General features: G+C 52.3%; 1 protein-coding gene across 3 annotated transcripts; it reads right to left on the reverse strand.

The window, feature by feature from the left end:
• Positions 1 to 3,926: 3,926 nt before the first annotated feature.
• On the reverse strand, positions 3,927 to 16,000 carry Plekhf1 (pleckstrin homology and FYVE domain containing 1). 3 transcript variants are annotated; one of them, XM_050124514.1, is made up of 2 exons: positions 15,927 to 16,000; positions 3,927 to 12,063 (listed from the first exon to the last, which is right to left on the reverse strand). In XM_050124514.1, exon 2 carries the CDS (start codon positions 12,045 to 12,047, stop codon positions 11,220 to 11,222), a length of 828 nt encoding a protein of 275 aa, XP_049980471.1. In that variant the 5' UTR covers positions 12,048 to 12,063; positions 15,927 to 16,000; the 3' UTR covers positions 3,927 to 11,219. The 3 variants fall into 3 exon arrangements, with proteins under 3 accessions (XP_049980471.1, XP_049980472.1, XP_049980473.1); XM_050124515.1 differs by lacking the exon at positions 15,927 to 16,000 and adding an exon at positions 15,496 to 15,920; XM_050124516.1 differs by lacking the exon at positions 15,927 to 16,000 and adding an exon at positions 14,727 to 14,746.
• Between the last annotated feature and the right edge of the window lie 243 nt (positions 16,001 to 16,243).

The following is a 16,243-nucleotide window of genomic DNA, read 5'->3' on the forward strand; positions in this document are numbered from 1 at the left end:
ACAGAGAGAGAGAGAGAGAGAGAGAGAGAGAGAGAGAGAGAGAGAGAGAGAACATACAGCTCTAGAGGACCTGGGTTCAGTTCCCAGCACCCATGTCAGGCAGCTCAGAACTCCAACTCAGGGGATCTGATGTCCTCATCCGGCTTCTGAAGCAATTTCACTCATGTGTATATGCTCCTTACCTCATCATTAAAAACAATAAAAAAAATCATTAAGAAAATGTATGTGCTTCACTAGAGGGATGTTATATAGCAGTTAAAAGAGAAAATGGGGGAGGGGGGAAATTAAATGGAGTTGTTCAGACTTGGAATCTCGGTTCCTCAGGAGGTGGAGACAAGAGATCACAAGTTTGAAGCTTGCCTGGACTACAGAGTGAGTTCATTGCTATCCGGGGACTTACTGAGCCCTGTCTTAAAATAAGGTAGAAAGAAGGCTGGGGAGTTAGCCGAGTGGTACCATGCTCACTTCCCTTACATGTGTAAGACGCTGGGTTCCGTCTCCAGCACCGCAAACAGAATAACAACTCCAAGCCCACCAAGGACCAGGCCAGCCTGGGCTATTGAGTCAGACCCAGTCAGTCTCTCTCTCTCTCTCTCTCTCTCTCTCTCTCTCTCTCTCTCTCTCTCTCTCTCTCTCTCTGCATGCACAAAAGAAGGAGGCTGGGGCATGGCTCAGTGGTAAAGAGCTGCTCTATGCTCTAGTATAGGCACAGGCCTAGGCTCAATGCCTAGAAACACCAAAAAATAAAGGAACAAACTTTTAAGGAAAAAGGAAAGATGGAGGAAGTGGGGAGAAAGGGGAACAGTGGGATGGACTGACCATCTTCTGTTTTGTATCGGGCTTCCTGCTAGTTCTTCCTAGGACTTCTCTGGAGACACAGATTTCCCCCTCCTGCTCCACCTCTGTGGAATCAGCGTACACAGTACAGGTGTGCCCAGACTGACAGGAGAGCTCAGGCTCTGTGACTGACAGGGGGGCTCAGGCTCTGTGGCTGACAGGAGGGCTCAGACTCTGACTGACAGGAAGGCTCAGGCTCTGTGACTGACAGGAGGGCTCAGGCTCTGTGACTGACAGGGGGGCTCAGGCTCTGTGACTGACAGGGGGGCTCAGGCTCTGACTGACAGGAAGGTTCAGGCTGCTGTGCCACAGTGGGTCTGCCCAAAGGTCTTCCTGCATCAATATTTTTCTATGTTGAAGAGGACTAGAAGGCCTTTATACCCCTAGTCAGTTTGTATCTGAATTGTGTTTCTTCCTGGGCTGTGACTCATGGAAAATGGCTTGGGAGGCAAACAGCCTGGCTTGTTTGTGACTAGAATAAAGGGCTCTCTGTGTCCATTGTGGTTTGGACACCCTGTTACCGTCTTTCTGCCTTGAGCTGTTCATTGTTGATTTCTTTCTCAACAGAACTCTGCACAGGGCTGGAGAGATGGCTCAGTGGTTAAGAGCACTAGATGATCTTCCAGAGGTCTCAGGTTCAAATCCCAGAAACCACATGGTAGCTCACAGTCAGCTGTCAATCCAGTTTCCGGGGATTCAAAATCTGTTTCTGGCTTCCACGGGAGCCAGGCAAGCAAATGGTACAAACACCCATACGCAGGAGAGGGAGAGAAAAAGAGGGAGAGAGAGACAGAGAGAGAGAGAGAGAGAGAAAGAGACAGAGAGACAGACAGAGACAGAGAGGTGAATCTAGACCCTGAGACCCTAACTCACTTGTTTTCCACGACTCTCCCAAGAATCACGGTGACACCTGATGACATGGCCTCAGGATCACGGCTCCCTGACACAGGTAGGAGAGGCGAGGTTGGCCCTTACAGACCGAGGACTGTTCTGGTTGTCAAGACTTAAGTCAGAAGGCTATTTCTAGAGCCAGGACGTGGATGAGGTCATCCATGCCAAACTGAAAGGCTCAGGGAGGGAGGAGTGATCTTCTGAAGAGGACTGACGTTCACGGGAGCCTCCACCCTGTTGCACACTCTCACTCCCAGCAGCTGGGCAGGGGCTGTGGGCAGGGAATGTTTCTAGTTAAGAGTGTAGAAATGAGTGAGAGGGGGCCTCACACTTGCTCCTCTTGTGTACCCTGTACCCTGTGCCCTTCAGCCCCCTGGGACGACAAGGCCGTATAGGACAGGGCACTTGCCTAGCTGCCTTCCCTAAGATCACTCCTGCTATGAGGCTCTGTTTCTCATTCTTTCACTGGACTGACTCCAGGAGACATTCAGGAGCTCCCTCAGGCCAGCAAGAGGACGATTGGCTCAGAGCTGAAAAAGGTCAAAGGCTCTGCTCCTTGGGGATAGGAGTGGGAACCCCCAGAAGGCTTTGGTGCTATTTGGAACCCAGGAACAGCCATTGGGTGTATTCAGGATTTCGATGATTTCCAAACTTCATGAAGTTTCCATGGTATTACTGTGGACAGCTGGGAGCTACGGTAAGCATGACCATACAGAGGGAATGTCACCCTTGGCAGACTCCTGCATGGTGGGTGACTGGTTCAGGTGCCAGGTTCACTCCCTGCCAGCTTGAAGCCACTTTGTGCATGAAGGGGACTCTGGAAGACCTGCTCACTGGAATCAGACATCTTCCAGAATCTCCACGGAGCTCCAGTGACTGAAATTTCCACTTGTTTTTGCCCAGAACTCTCTGACTCTGTGGTCCGCCCCTGCCACCCCCCACCCCCATCCCTGTGCTGCCTTTATGTTGGTCTAGGAGGCTGGACTGGGAGACAGCAGGAGAAAAGAGGGGCTTGTGAAGACAGAAGGCAGCCCTGGTCTCAGTCTATCCTGTCTTGATCCGAAGTGTCAAGTGGGGGTTGAGTCCCTAGGCCTTGGTTTCCTAACCCTGAAGATGAAGAAGGGTGAGAGGAAGCCTGGAGGTCATAGGTGGTTTCATTCTTTTCCTGGGCAAGAGCTGCCTGGAGAGGGTGTGTGTGTGTGTGTGTGTGTGTGTGTGTGTGTGTGTGTGTGTGCGCGCGCGTGTGTGTGTGTGCGTGTGTGTATGTTGGGGTGGGGGGCTCTGACAGAGGTCCTGCCTAGAATCTACTCAGTGAGTGACGGAGGGTGCCATTCAGTGGGAGAACCTGAGAGTCCAGTGGTGAAGGTTTGGCAGCATGACTCTGCAGTACAGCTTGCATTGGATCCACTCTCAAGGGACTGGTGACATGACTTGGTGAAGGACCTTGCCTAGAATCTAACAGCAAGGAGCTGGGGACATGGCTTAGCCATAGACCACTTGCCTAGAGTCCACCAACGATGGGCAGGGTCCATGTGTCTGTCAGTGGCAGAACACTTGCCTAGAATCCTCCAGTGAGGGCCCAGGGGTTAGTGAGAGAACACTTGACTAGCATGCCCGAGGCCCTAAGTTCAGCCTCCACAACTGAAGATCTCCTTGCACCCATCCGTCCAGTCTTTACGTCCGTGATGAACCAAGGGAGTCATATGTCTGAGAGCAGGAGGGAAACAGACTGGTGAGTCCGGAGGGCGGAGCTGGAGAAGAGAGAGAATGTGAGAAGTATCTGTGTACAGAATTCCTCTCCTCTAGGATCGGACTCCACCTCCACAGCCTGGGCCACGTTCACCCCTGCGTTCTCACTGGAAGGACTCCCACTCGGCTCAAAGGGAGCTCCTTGGGCACTGCAATGTACAGACCCCACTCCTATGCGTATTTCCCCACGTACTGGGGTAGCCACAAGGTCCTGGGCCCCCAGGGCATCCGCAGATTGGAAGGGTGAGGGAAGAGGCAGAAACAAGGGCGGAGCTGGGAGATGCAGGAGTGTCTGACTAGATTGCCCACTGCAGGTGTTGACAGAGGCAGGACCAGTAGGTGGGGATGAGGTCCGAGTTTGAGAGCTGTCTTGGTTACTCTTCTGTGGCTGTGAGGAGACACCATGACGAAGGCAACTTATAAGAGAAAAACATTTAATTGGGGGCTTCTTTATAGTTTCAGAGTTCGGTGGCAGGAGGGTTGGGGTGAGAAAGGGGGTGGGCTGGGTCTGGTGGCATGGGCTTTTGAAACCTCAAAGCCCACCCCTAGTGACACCTCCTCCAACAAGGCCACACCTCCTAATCTTTCCCATACAAGTTCCACTCTGGTGACTAAAGCATTCAGAATATATGAGCCCTGTGCTGTGAAGCAGTGGTGCACACCTTCAACCCCAGCACTCCAGAGGCAGAGGCAGGGGCAGGGGCAGGGGCAGAGGCAGAGGCAGAGGCAGAGGCAGGGGCAGAGGCAGGGGCAGAGGCAGAGGCAGACGGATCTCTGAGTCTGAGGCCAGCCTGGTCTACAGAGCGAGTTCCAGCACAGCCAAGGCTACACAGAGGAAACCCTGTCTTTAAAAAGAAAAGTCAAATCAAATCAAATATATATGCCTATGGGGCCCATTCTCATTGAAAGCACCACATTTTCCCATAATGCCCCAGAAGCTAGCGGAAGTACTGATGCCTTCAAAGGGTACCAAATGGGATACTTTGTGGAAAGGTGGGGAAGCCAGCGCAGGGGAACATAGACAGACATGCCCATTATCCAGGCTGCAGAGTGGAGGTGGTGTCTATGCTGGAAGGCTGAACATTCTGGCCCGAGGAGGGGAGTGGTGGGCAGCCAGAAAGCAGCTCTGGGAAGCCGAGGCAGACTGGCAGACTGGCTCCGCTCCAGCCCTCTTCTTTTGCCCTCTGAACACAGTTCTGAGCGACACTGCTTGGATGGAGGCAGAGCATATACAAGGAGGATGTGGGCTTTCACAAGTGGGAGCCTCTGCAGACAGTGGCAAGGGCTGAGGCTTAAGCTTGGGGGTAGCCAGAACTCGATGATCTTACCTTATGAAATGTTCCCCACACCCAGCAACAGTCCTGCCTCTCCCCACAGCCCCTGTCTGGGTAGGTCACATCCTGGAGGCCTCAGGAACAAGCAGGTCAAGAGGAAGTGGCTGGCCTTGTTTTGTATCTGTCCCAAGACTTCAGGTTCTGACATGAGAACCGGGTCAGCCTTTGAATCATGCTTATAGGGTCCCAGTCCCAGTGGGTGATCCGAATTCCTCCAGCAGGACTGAGAGGCAAGGGAGAGGCCAGAGTGGCAGTCAGGTGTCCACTTAGATTGCAAAGCCTCAGCCAATCAGCGGGACAGATGCAATCTTTACAGAAACTTCTAGAGTATGGTGGACACTTCGAGCCCCAGCCTGAGGGCACCTCATAGTGGTTGTCCGGAAGAACTTGCCCTGCTTCTGGAACCCTGTGCGTCAATTAGTTATTGGAACCTTGGGGTCAAGCCCATCCATGGTGTGTGGGCACCTTTCTGGTATCATTTTCTTCGATACCAGGTGGGAGAGCTCGCTCAAGTGTTGGCTCTTCCATTCAGTTGAGGGCCTGCTCACACTGTTATAGGATGGCTGGTCTAGTCTACTTGCCCTGCCAACGTTGCGGGTGGGTCCTTTTACCCACAGCCTTACAGCAGGGTTTTTTACTTTTTTAAATAGTAAATATCCTAATTGGGGTGAAATGACAGGACAATGATTATATATATATCCTTGATGGCTAATCATACTAAGTATTAATATATATTAATTATATATAATCAATATGATTATAAACGCTTAATATTAATGTATATAGGAAAAATGTATAAATAAAAATGTATAATATATATTTCACCACTTCTTTTGAAAAGTGCCTATTTGCCCAATTTTACAACTCGCTTGAATTTTCTTTTGTTGTTTGTTTATCGGAGGCAGAATCTCACTATGCAGCCCAGGCTGGCCTTAAACTCACAAACTGGCAGTGCCACCCCATGACTCAGGGGGCAAAGGCAGGCGGGTCTCTGTGAGTTCAATGCCAGCCTGGTCTACATAGTAAATCTCAAGCCAGCTAAGGCTAAAGTGAGATCCTGTCTCAACTCCTTTCTGTTTGTTTTTTTCTTTCTGCTGCCAGACTGTCCAATCTTTCGAGTCTCTTCAGTTGACTGTAGCCCCCTGTCTATTTTTGTTTTTGCTGTCATATGGAAAATCATTATCTGATTAAGTCTCACAAAAGTCTGCTGGTGCCTACATAGCAGAGGGAAAGAACTGACTTCTGCAAGCTGTCCTCTGACCTCCATATGGTACATGCCACCCACGCCTACACAAACAAACGCAATACTGTTTACCTTTTAAAATTCTCTTCGGGACAGGGTGTCCTATTTAGGGTTTCTATTGCTGCAACGAAACACCACGACCAAAAAGCAAGCTGGGGAGGGAAGCGTTAATTTGGCTTATACTTCCACTTTGCTGTTCACCAGGGAAGGAAGTCAGGACAGGAACTCAAACAAGGCAGGAACCTGATGCGGAGGCCATGGAAGGGAGCTGCTTACTGGCTTGCTTCCCATGGTTTGCTAAGGCTGCTTTCTTACAGAACCCAGGCCCAGCAGCCCAGGGATGGCACCACTCACCATGGGCTGGGCCTCCTGCCCTGACGGAGAAAATGCCTTTAGAGCCGGATCTCGTCGAGGCATTTCCTCGGCTGAGGCTCCTTCCTCTCTGATGACTCTAACTCGTGTCAAGGTGACACACAAAACCACCCAGTACACAGGGTTTCTCCGAGTAGCCCTGGCTGACTGTCTTAGAATTTGTTCTATAGACCAGGCTGGCCTTGAACTCAGAGATCCACCTACCTCTGTTTCCCAAGTGCTTGGATTAAAGGTATATGCCACTATGCCCAACCATGTTATTTAATTTAAAGAAATTTTAAAAAGAAAATTTAACAGAATAGCTAAGAATCGGTAACCCAGTCCTCAGGGATACCAAGAGAAAGCCTGCTGAGGCCCCTCATTCTGAGGTGCCAACAAATGCCTCCTTTCCCAGGAAGCCTTTTAGGCCATCTTCTTTGAGCCTCAAGAAGACTTTGTGTGACCTCCCTTTGTCTCGGCATCAAGCACAGATAGACCTTAGTAAGCAGGCACCAGCATTCACCCTCATCACAGGGACAACATTCCTGGGGGCCCGGGATCCCCTGCCTTCCTCCCCAGCTGGGCAGACTGCACTTGGATGTCATTAGTTCTCTGTAAGTGGCAAAGTTCTCCTTTGAGAAAATGTGCCACCTAGAAGTCCCATGGCCAGTGCGCAGGCTAGGATCCCTAACCATGTCCCTTGCACGACCTCTCCTGGTATCTGAATCCTGTGCAAAGATTGGACCCCATTGAACTGCAAGAGCAGCCTGTTTCTGATGCACTGGGCCCCAGCTGCAACCTGCCGCCTGCCTCAGAACTCCATCGGGCTGGACTCTGCACAGCTGCCTCAGACAATGCTGAGGCGCAAGTTCCCACACTGCAAGGTCCTGGCCTCAGAGCTCCCTTGTCTCTCTCTCTCTCTTGATTTCCAGGAAGAGCAAGGCAGACCCCCTCCCAAGGACCAAATGCTGCCAGAGGATCACATGTTCCTGGCAGGGACAGTATTCACACAGCTGGGAGGACACATTCCAGGGAGACTCAGCTGGCAGGACAGTGGGTTCCTGAGCCCTTGCCAGGCCTTGTGAACAGAGCCACGGGCAAGAGAGTGAAGCCTGGCCCCAACCCATCAGACATAGCTCTCAAATCCTGTTGGCCTTCAGTTCAGTACTGGGTAAATAAGACACTGGCAAAGAGCTGAGGTGCTTAAATCCATTCTGAGAACCCCTGAATTCCTGGGTAGGCCGGCGGCCAGGGGCAAAGGTCAGCAGTATAGCCTTGATTCAGCACCTTAGCTGAGAACAGCTTCAATAGCATGCTTGCAAGCCTGGATCCCAGCCTGGCTGACCACGGTGCCTCAGTAAGGGACTGAGGACGATCTCCCCCACGGTTCCTTCACTTCCCAGGCTCTGTTCTATGGGCACATGCTAGCTTTTTTTTTTCTTTTGTTTTGTTACATTTACACATCCTTATTAAACACTTTGATCATATTCACCCCCCCTCTCTTCTTAAATAGTACCTTCTACATTCATATCTTTTCCTTAAAAAAATTAAGACGCCGCCTGTGAGAGAAAACATGCAATCTTTGAGTCTGGCTTGTTTGGTTCCACATGGCAATCTCCAGTTCCACCCATTTCTCTGAAAATGACACAATGTCCTTCTCCTTGGTGTCTGGATAGATCTCCAGTGTACATGACATTGTCTTTATCTGTTCATGTGCTGATGGACACCCAGGCTAGCTCCATATCGGCTGTTGTGACTATCGCTAGGATAATCATGGTACCCAAGTATATGCTGACCACCCAGATTGAACAGGGTCACCCCCAGATGTTTTGTTTGCTGAGGAGCCTGTACAATGACGGCTATAGCGACCAGGGCACAGGTCTCCTCTTCCACACAGGCTCGGCATATTGTTTCCTTACACATCTTATTTCGAGGATTTCATTCCTGTAGTTTGTTCCCCTCTACGCTTCAGCAGTGGGGGATATTGGGTGTCACTTGGTCTCACACAAGAGTCCCAGCAGTCATTTGGCTGTTGGGAGCTCCCTCAGTATCTCAGTAGAAGAATTGGGCAGAAGGGAGGACATGAAAGTGTACCACCACCAACAGCAGAAAGAGCAGAGAGGACGGACTTTTGATAGATTACCCTCTTTTGGATATCCCCAGGCTGGCTTCTGGCCACACTTTCTAGCCATCTGCGGACAAGTCACACTGCAAAGCCATCAGAGCACAGACTGCTGCCTGTGGAAGTCTCTGTGGTCCTGCGTGGGGGATCTCTTATCGTTTGTCTTGACCCCATCATGTTTCTCCAGGACACATGGACCCCTCCCTCTTCAGGGTCTTGACCCTAGTCATTGCCAATAACTCGAGTGCTGTCTCGCTATTGGCTGGCTCATTCTCTTCACCCAGAGTGTGTCCCTGAATACCTAGTGCCAACCTCTAGTCTCCCCTCTCAAGTGCGAGCCAAATCCATCTTATTCACAGCAGTGTCCCCAGCATCTGGCAGGCAACACGGCAAGTCTCAGCAGCTTAGCATCAATGAAGACCTTCCCAAGAGTGCTGACCACCTGGGGCCCTTGTGGACTCCAACATTTGGGGGCTTAGGAAAGTAACATCCCCGTCCTAGGTCTATGGGAGAGGGAGCTGGCCTGAGGGACGAACCAGCTCTTTTCTCTGCTTTCCACAGTGCCACACGGCCCTCCACAGCCTGCCTCAACCACCCAGTTCCCACCACCATGCTCGTCCGTCAGGTGGCTGAGGACAGCGGCTATGTCCAGGCTCAGCAGGCAGTTCTGTGTGTCTACGGGAACTGCTGATTTTCCAGGAAAGCAAGGTTCCAAGGGAGTGAGGTTTGTGAGTCACCAGCCACGGGTGGAAGGGATGGGGCTGCCTTGTCTGGACTTCCGAGAAGACACCAGGTCTAGCTTCAGGAAGCTGCTCTTCACCTAGGAACCTGCCTGGCCCTGTGCCCAAACAGGAGAAGCAGCCTGACCAAGTCTGTGTGGCTGACAGAGGCCACAAAGTGAAAGGGCAGCAAACAAACACATCCCCAGTCCTTCCCAGCCTGTCACCACAAACAAACACATCCCCAGTCCTTCCCAGCCTGTCACTGCAAACAAACACATCCCCAGTCCTTCCCAGCCTGTCACTGCAAACAAACACATTTCCAGTCCTTCCCAGCTGTCACTGCCAGGACAGGAGGGGTCACAGGCAGCTCCTCGGTGCTCCATAGTCTACCCCTCCAGCACTCTTTGAAGAGTGACCACATCTGTCAACTGCAGGCTTTGGAATCTGAACCTAACCTACAGAATCAGAACATGGACAAAGACAATATTGTACTGGGTGGAAGGGAGAATGCTGATAATAGGGATTCACTGTACGAGAGTTGGAGGAAGCTTTCTTAGCTCCAAAGTCCCACATACAGCTGACAGTGAGCACACTCTACACACAGGGACTCCATTCAAGGACAGTCAGGCACTAAGTCATAAGTAGTCGGGGAAAGCATGGTTTCTCAAGACAGGGTTTTTAGGTAGCTGGGGCTGGCCTCAGACTCACAATCCTGGCTCTCTGAGCCCTGGAATCACAGGCATGAATTGCCATGCAGAGCTTTAAAGATAGCTTCCGAAGGGCCCTGTGAAGCTCTCTCGTCTACACAGAAAGCTAGCGGCTCGCTCTCCAAATCATAGGTATCGTCTGCCAGGGCTGAGCCAGAGACTACACAGGCGAGTCTTTTCATTCCAGAAGGATCAGGCTGAGCCAGACAAATACCTAGTTTCCTTTACCACCCATTAGGTAGCTCACACCAATAAACCAGGTGGAGTGGTACATGCTGGTAATCCCAGCACCGGGGAGGCTGAGGCCAAAGGATCTCAAGTTTGAATCAGCCCTACATAGCAAGTCCCTGTCTCAAAAGAAAAGGAAGGCAGGCAGGCAGGCAGGCTATCAGAATAACAGAATGGGGCTTTGTTCTTGGGCAGCTAGACACAGTGTGGCATGAATGTCTCACTGGGTAGGAGGCATTTCCAGGGATGCCCAGAGTGGCAGTATCAGTGATGGTTGTCCCTAGTCCCTCGGTTGAGCAGTGTCTGAAGCTAGGGAACTCTTAGAATTAGCAATCAAGATTTGTTTGTTTGCCTTTTTTTTTCTTTTTCTTTTTTTTATTGGTGAGTCAGTCTGGATAGGGTTTATGCCCTTGAAACCAGAGTCCTAAGGAAAGACATCACTTCTACTGACTGCAGATAGAGATGGGGCAGGACAAGCAGGCACCAGATGAGACTTGATGGGTGGCCCTGGGTTGGGGGAGCTCAAGGGGCACACACAGTGCATCTGGGGTCCAGCTTGGCAGGACCAGGTGGCCAGGTGGTGCTATCCGCATGGTGGAAAGTGGACAGGCTTCCTGCTCTGGCATGGCTGAGCGTGTTAAGGGGCAGAGGTGGGAACGGGGTCTGAAGCTCAAGCTTCAGAGTGGAGTGGACGCCAGCTCTGGTTTGGTCTTCCCTTTGCTCTCTTCAACCCTGGTCTTTTAATGCTTGGGACACCTGGCCTGGTCTAACCCTAAGGGCTGTAGTTGTAGCCTGGTCACCAAGGGCTCCATGTTCTGGGCCTTGTGAAGTGGAAAGACCATTATCTGACCAGAAGTAGAAGAGGGTAGGAGGTTGCTGTCTAGCAGAAAGGCACTGGTAATGGCTCCGGAACAGCCACCTGTCACAGGCCCACTACCATGGGCAGGGGTCCCAGCAAAAGTCAGAGTTCAGGACCTGCACACTTGGAGCCCTGGGCAGTGGACTGGCTTGATGCAGAAACTCTGAAGGTGAGGGTCAACTGTGGAAGGCTGACCAGGAGACACCAGAAGCGTAGAACTCCACCTGGCTGGGCCAGTCACCTTCTCTGTCCTCATCGGAGTCATCGTCATCACCACTGGACGCCCCACAGACGGCGCCGCCTAGATGGGTTGGCTGTCCAGGAGAGTCCCCGTACCTCTCCTTGGCCTCCTCGCTCCGCTTCTGCGCAGCTAGCTCTCGGTAGCAGAGGCTGCAGACACGGAGGGGTTTGGGGGAGAGACGCGGCAGCAGGAAACGCTCCTTGGAACACTCAGCACAGACCACAAACCCACATTTGCGGCAGTGGTGACGCCGGGTGAGTGCCGAGAAGCGTGTCTGTGTGCAACGCATGCAGATGTCCGTGGCCTTGTCAGGGATCCATGGCGCTGCGTGCTCAGTGGTGGGCTGGCGGCCCGTGGCCAACAGCTGCCTCCGTACACACTCTTCGATGTGGCTGATCCACTCCTGGCGCTCCGTGGTGGAGGCCGCCGACACCACAAAGGACTTCTTGGCTGTCTTGATCATCCAGCGGTTCTTGGCCTGCAGGGTCTCTGGCAGGGTCTCCAATGTTACCTCTTCCAGGGGGATAATATGCTGGCTGCGGTACTTGCGTTTGCTAAGCACGATACTGCCGTACACCAGGATGTCATTGAAGAGGAAGAAGATGCGTGGCTTGGCCTTCTTGCGGCACTCCTTGGTCAGCACCCCCTCGCCCAGGAGCACACGGCCCGGAAGGGCCAGCGGCTGCCCCGACGCCCCGAAACAGCTCTCCACCGCTGCGATCCGCTGGCTGTTGATCTCTGTGTTTGCCAAGTGGTCCACCATCTTCTCAGTAGCTAGGCTGTAGGAGGCAGACAGGGAGCGATCAGCTTGTCCGTGAAGTCAGAACCACACTGCTCATGCCCTCCACACCACCTCACCCACCCACCAAACCAGACAAACCTATTATCCCACTGTACCTCACAAGCTTACCCAGCCACCCGGCCATGGAAACTGAATGCTCCAGAGGCCGACCTGATACAAGGAGTGGAAGAAATGACTGGGGCTGGGGTGGGTGAAGGGGACCCTCCTGCAGGAGGTATTTGGAAGGTAGATGGTAGTGGGAAGACAGCCATGAGGAGCTGACTAACTGCAAGAAGTAAGAGACTCAGTGGTCCGAGGAGCCTTGGAAGTAGAGCACACCTCAGGCATACATCAGGAGCACAGAAGCTGGAATAGTGAGCCTCCAACTCCCATCCGCTGATCTGGGACAGTCGTGATCAGAAGAATGGGGGTCCACGTGCTAAACACTGTGTGTCGGACAATATGAAAGGGATACAAACCGGTCACAGACTCTGTGATCTCTCATTTGCCCCCAAAGTTTCTAACTGTTCTGGGTGGCCTAAGGTTGCCATGGCCATCTTGGGGGCAATGTGCTGGGTATGATCTAAGCCCAGGGCAACTTTATCTCTGCCTCTGCCTCCCAAGTGCTGGGATTAAAGGCGTGCACCAGGTGGCATTTTCTTAGTGATTGATGTGGGAGGGTCCAGCTCATTGTGGGTGGTGACACCCCTTCGCTGGTGGTCCTGGGTTCTAAAAGAAAGGAGGCTGTGCAAGCCAGTCAAGCAAGCCAGTAAGCAACACCCTTCCATGGTCTCTGCATCAGCTCCTGCATCCAGGTTCCTGCCCTGTTTGAGTTCCTGCCTTGGCTTCCCTCAATGATGAACTGTGCAGTGGAAGTGGAAGCCAAATGAACCCTTTCCTCCTCACTTTCCTTCTGGTCACAGCGTTTTGTCACAGCAATAGACACCCTAACTAAGATACCTACACCTATAATTAAAAGTAAAACAAATTATTAGAAAACCAAAGTAGACAGCAATTGAGGAGACACCAGTCAGATATCGATCTTCCTCCTTAAAACAGACACGCACACACCCCAAAACATCAAAACCCCCGGTTTTTTCCTGTCTAGTGACTGCACATAACCTTCTGTTGTCTCTACCCACTCCTTAGCTCCAGCAGAATGGTAGCCTTTTCTTGATAATGGCTCCCTCAACAATTCTTAAAACTGTGCCACATGTATGGACCTCCCTGTGAAACCCAGGTCTTACTTGCTGGGAGGAAGCAGGAATGATTTGAACTCTTACCACATGCAAAGGTCTGCTGAGACACACACAGCCAGTCCCCAAGCTGCATGTGTGACACACACACACACACACACACACACACACACACACACACACAGCTGCCCACACCACCTGATGTAATGACTATTTTTAGTTTGCTGATCTTGGCAACAAACTTTGCAACCCCAAGTCATTCTGCCACCTGATCACCAGTTCTTGGCTGAGGGACGAGCTGACAAACCTACACCGTGTCCCTTAATGTGCCAGCATGCTACCTCCACGGCCACCAGGCACTGCGCTGAGGATCAATGTGGATAACATCTCACTGTGGAGAGGCCAGAACGGCCCAGGGGCAGTAGACGCAACAGTGCTGTGGCTTCTGGGTAGCAGAGACAACTGGAACACTTAGGAGCAGAGGGACTAATAAGACACAGGGTTTTGGGCTGGAGTGATGGCTCAGCAGTTAAGAGCACTTACTGCTCTTCCTGAGAACACAATTTGTATCCTAGTAATCACAGTGGGTGCCTGGCTCACAACTGCCTGTAACTGCAGCTCCAGGGATCTGACACACTCTTCTGGCCTCCGAGGCATTCACACACATTTGGCATTCAGTCACACACACATGAATAAAAATAAAAATAAATCTTTAAACAAAACAAAACAGGGTCTCCTCACACGATGGATAAATGGACCAACAGGAGGACCACTTGATAGACCCCCCCCCATTAAAAACAGAATTATCATTCACCCACATTCCCCACTATGGTTCTATCTCCAAAGGGACTGGATGGAATATCTATATTCTTGTGTGTGTGTGTGTGTGTCCACGAAAGCCAAGAGGCAGAAGCAACCCAGATGCCCATCACTAAGAAACACGTGAGTGATGATAGCCAAGGAGGAAATGTGATCTACAACCAGGACCCAATCTGGCCCACTGCCAGCCTTCCTAAATGCGACCTTAGTGAAATACATTCAGGCTAACACGATCTAAAATTTATTTACGCTCTGGTCCCTTGTAGAACAGGTTTTTTGACCCTTGACCCGTGTATGATGCACTCATGGATACTGACAATCACATCTGTCCCGACCATAGCCATCAGGGTCCCGTTGCCTGCTGTAGTACAGCCGCTAAGAGAGGTCTGGGTCCTGGAAGGAGGGAGGCACAGGGAGGGGTAAGAGGTCAGATCACAGGGGCAGGTAGGGTCATCTTGCCGGCCCACAGGTCAGTGTTATTGCAAGGGTAGTGAGTCACTGAGGTTTTTCTGGAATCCTCCTCCAGGAAAAAAGAATAAGTAAAACGAACCCTTAGGTGCCAGTTTCTCAGCACCTGCTGCTACTTAGGGACAACGTTAAGCACAGAGAGCATGGCTGATCTAACTCAGTCCCCACAAACACGCACCTGGAGGAAGCACCAAGCCGCTTCACAGCCACCTCCCTAGAACCTCGGCGAGTGGCCAAGTTTCCAAATAAGCTCTGAGGCAAAGAAGAAAAACTTTGGCTGGGGGTGCACACCTGTAATTCAGCACTTGAGAAGATGAGGCAGGAGGATAGCGTTCTAAGTCATTCTGGGCTATACGGAGAGATCTTATCTCAAAAAACAAATCAAAACCTAGCTGGACAAAAATAACCGCTCGGAGGGTAAGGGTGTTTGTAGCCAAGACTGACTGAATCCCATCCCAGGAACTCACAGGAGAGAATTAGTCCTGAAAGGCATGCTCTTCCACATTAAACAAAATAAACACCCCCCCCCCCAACACACCCAGAATCAGAAGTTCTTAAACTCCAGGTGTGTAGTCTTTTCTACTGCCCAACCTTCGTGTCTTCTCTCACTACAGACACACTGGGTGGCCTGTCCCACCCCGCAGGTCACAAAGCCAAAGCCCTCCTCCCTTGGCGCGGCAGGGTTGGCCAGGTTCCAGTGCTCAGGCAATTGGCCTGGTCAGTGTAGGCAGTTCTGAGGGCTGACGTGGGCAGGACGCACAGTAAGTGAGGCGCTTCAGCGTCCATAAACCACTGGGATCTTGACCCCAGCACTGATCGTCCCTCCTCCGTGGGCTCTAGCCCCGTGGAATCTGATACCAACTCTGTTCAAATTCCAAGGCCTGCGCCCTCTAGGCGTGGGCACCCGTTCTAGAGTGACTCGGAACTGCCTTTTCCCCCCCTCCTACCTTGAGGCCTGGCGACGGGGCTTCAGCACTTCAGGTGTTCCCTAAGAAAGTCCTGGCCCTGTCCCACCACAGTAACTTCCTGTTTGAAGAGTCGCCAACTCAAACTCTTCAGGATGCCAAATCAGAGGCCAGTGAGAACCGTCCTTCCCACCCCAAGGCGTCTCGGGCCAAGTAATGACTCCCGGTAGGACAAGGTGCGGGCAGAGATTCTGTGGAGGACCCTCCCCCGGCTCAGAGCTCGCGCACAGCTTGGGGACTCCGTGGCCCTCGAGTCCCGGTTGTCAACCGCTTTCCAAGGAGCCCCCACAAGTCAGCAAGCAGCGAGCACCCTCTGCTCCATTGGAGTCCCGGGACGTCGATCCCCGCGGCCACCTCGACCTGCCCCCCTGCGGGCGGGAGGGGAGCGCTTCCCGGTGCGGTAGCACGCTTACCTCCCGCGGAGATCCGCGCACCCAGCACAGCAGGTCCGCTTAGGGTCACCGCTCCGGCTAGCCAAGCCCGGCGCCACCCACGTCTCCGCGGTCCAACTCCTTGGTCACGCCCTCTCGAGGGCCGCCTGGCCAATCGGAGCCCTGGCACGCAGGCGGGGGCGGAGCCGGAGCAGGCCCGAGTTCCTCAGAAATGTGAGCGGGTGGGGTTGAACCGCTGGAAGGCAAACGGGTCAGCTCGGGTTCGGGACGCGTGGGGTGGCGGGACTGGTCCCTGGTTGGAGTCCCGTTCCCAGCTTCCCTAGCCACCATGCTGAAGA

This window comes from Alexandromys fortis, unplaced genomic scaffold (genome assembly GCF_014885135.2).
Source record: "Alexandromys fortis isolate MF-2015 unplaced genomic scaffold, M_Fortis_MF-2015_v1.1 scaffold_198, whole genome shotgun sequence".
NCBI classification, from domain to species: domain Eukaryota; kingdom Metazoa; phylum Chordata; class Mammalia; order Rodentia; family Cricetidae; genus Alexandromys; species Alexandromys fortis.

Bases quoted from the DNA above. Each gene is read 5' to 3' on its own strand.
- Plekhf1 (XM_050124514.1), bottom strand. From the start codon at position 12,047: ATGGTGGACCACTTGGCAAACACAGAGATCAACAGCCAGCGGATCGCA.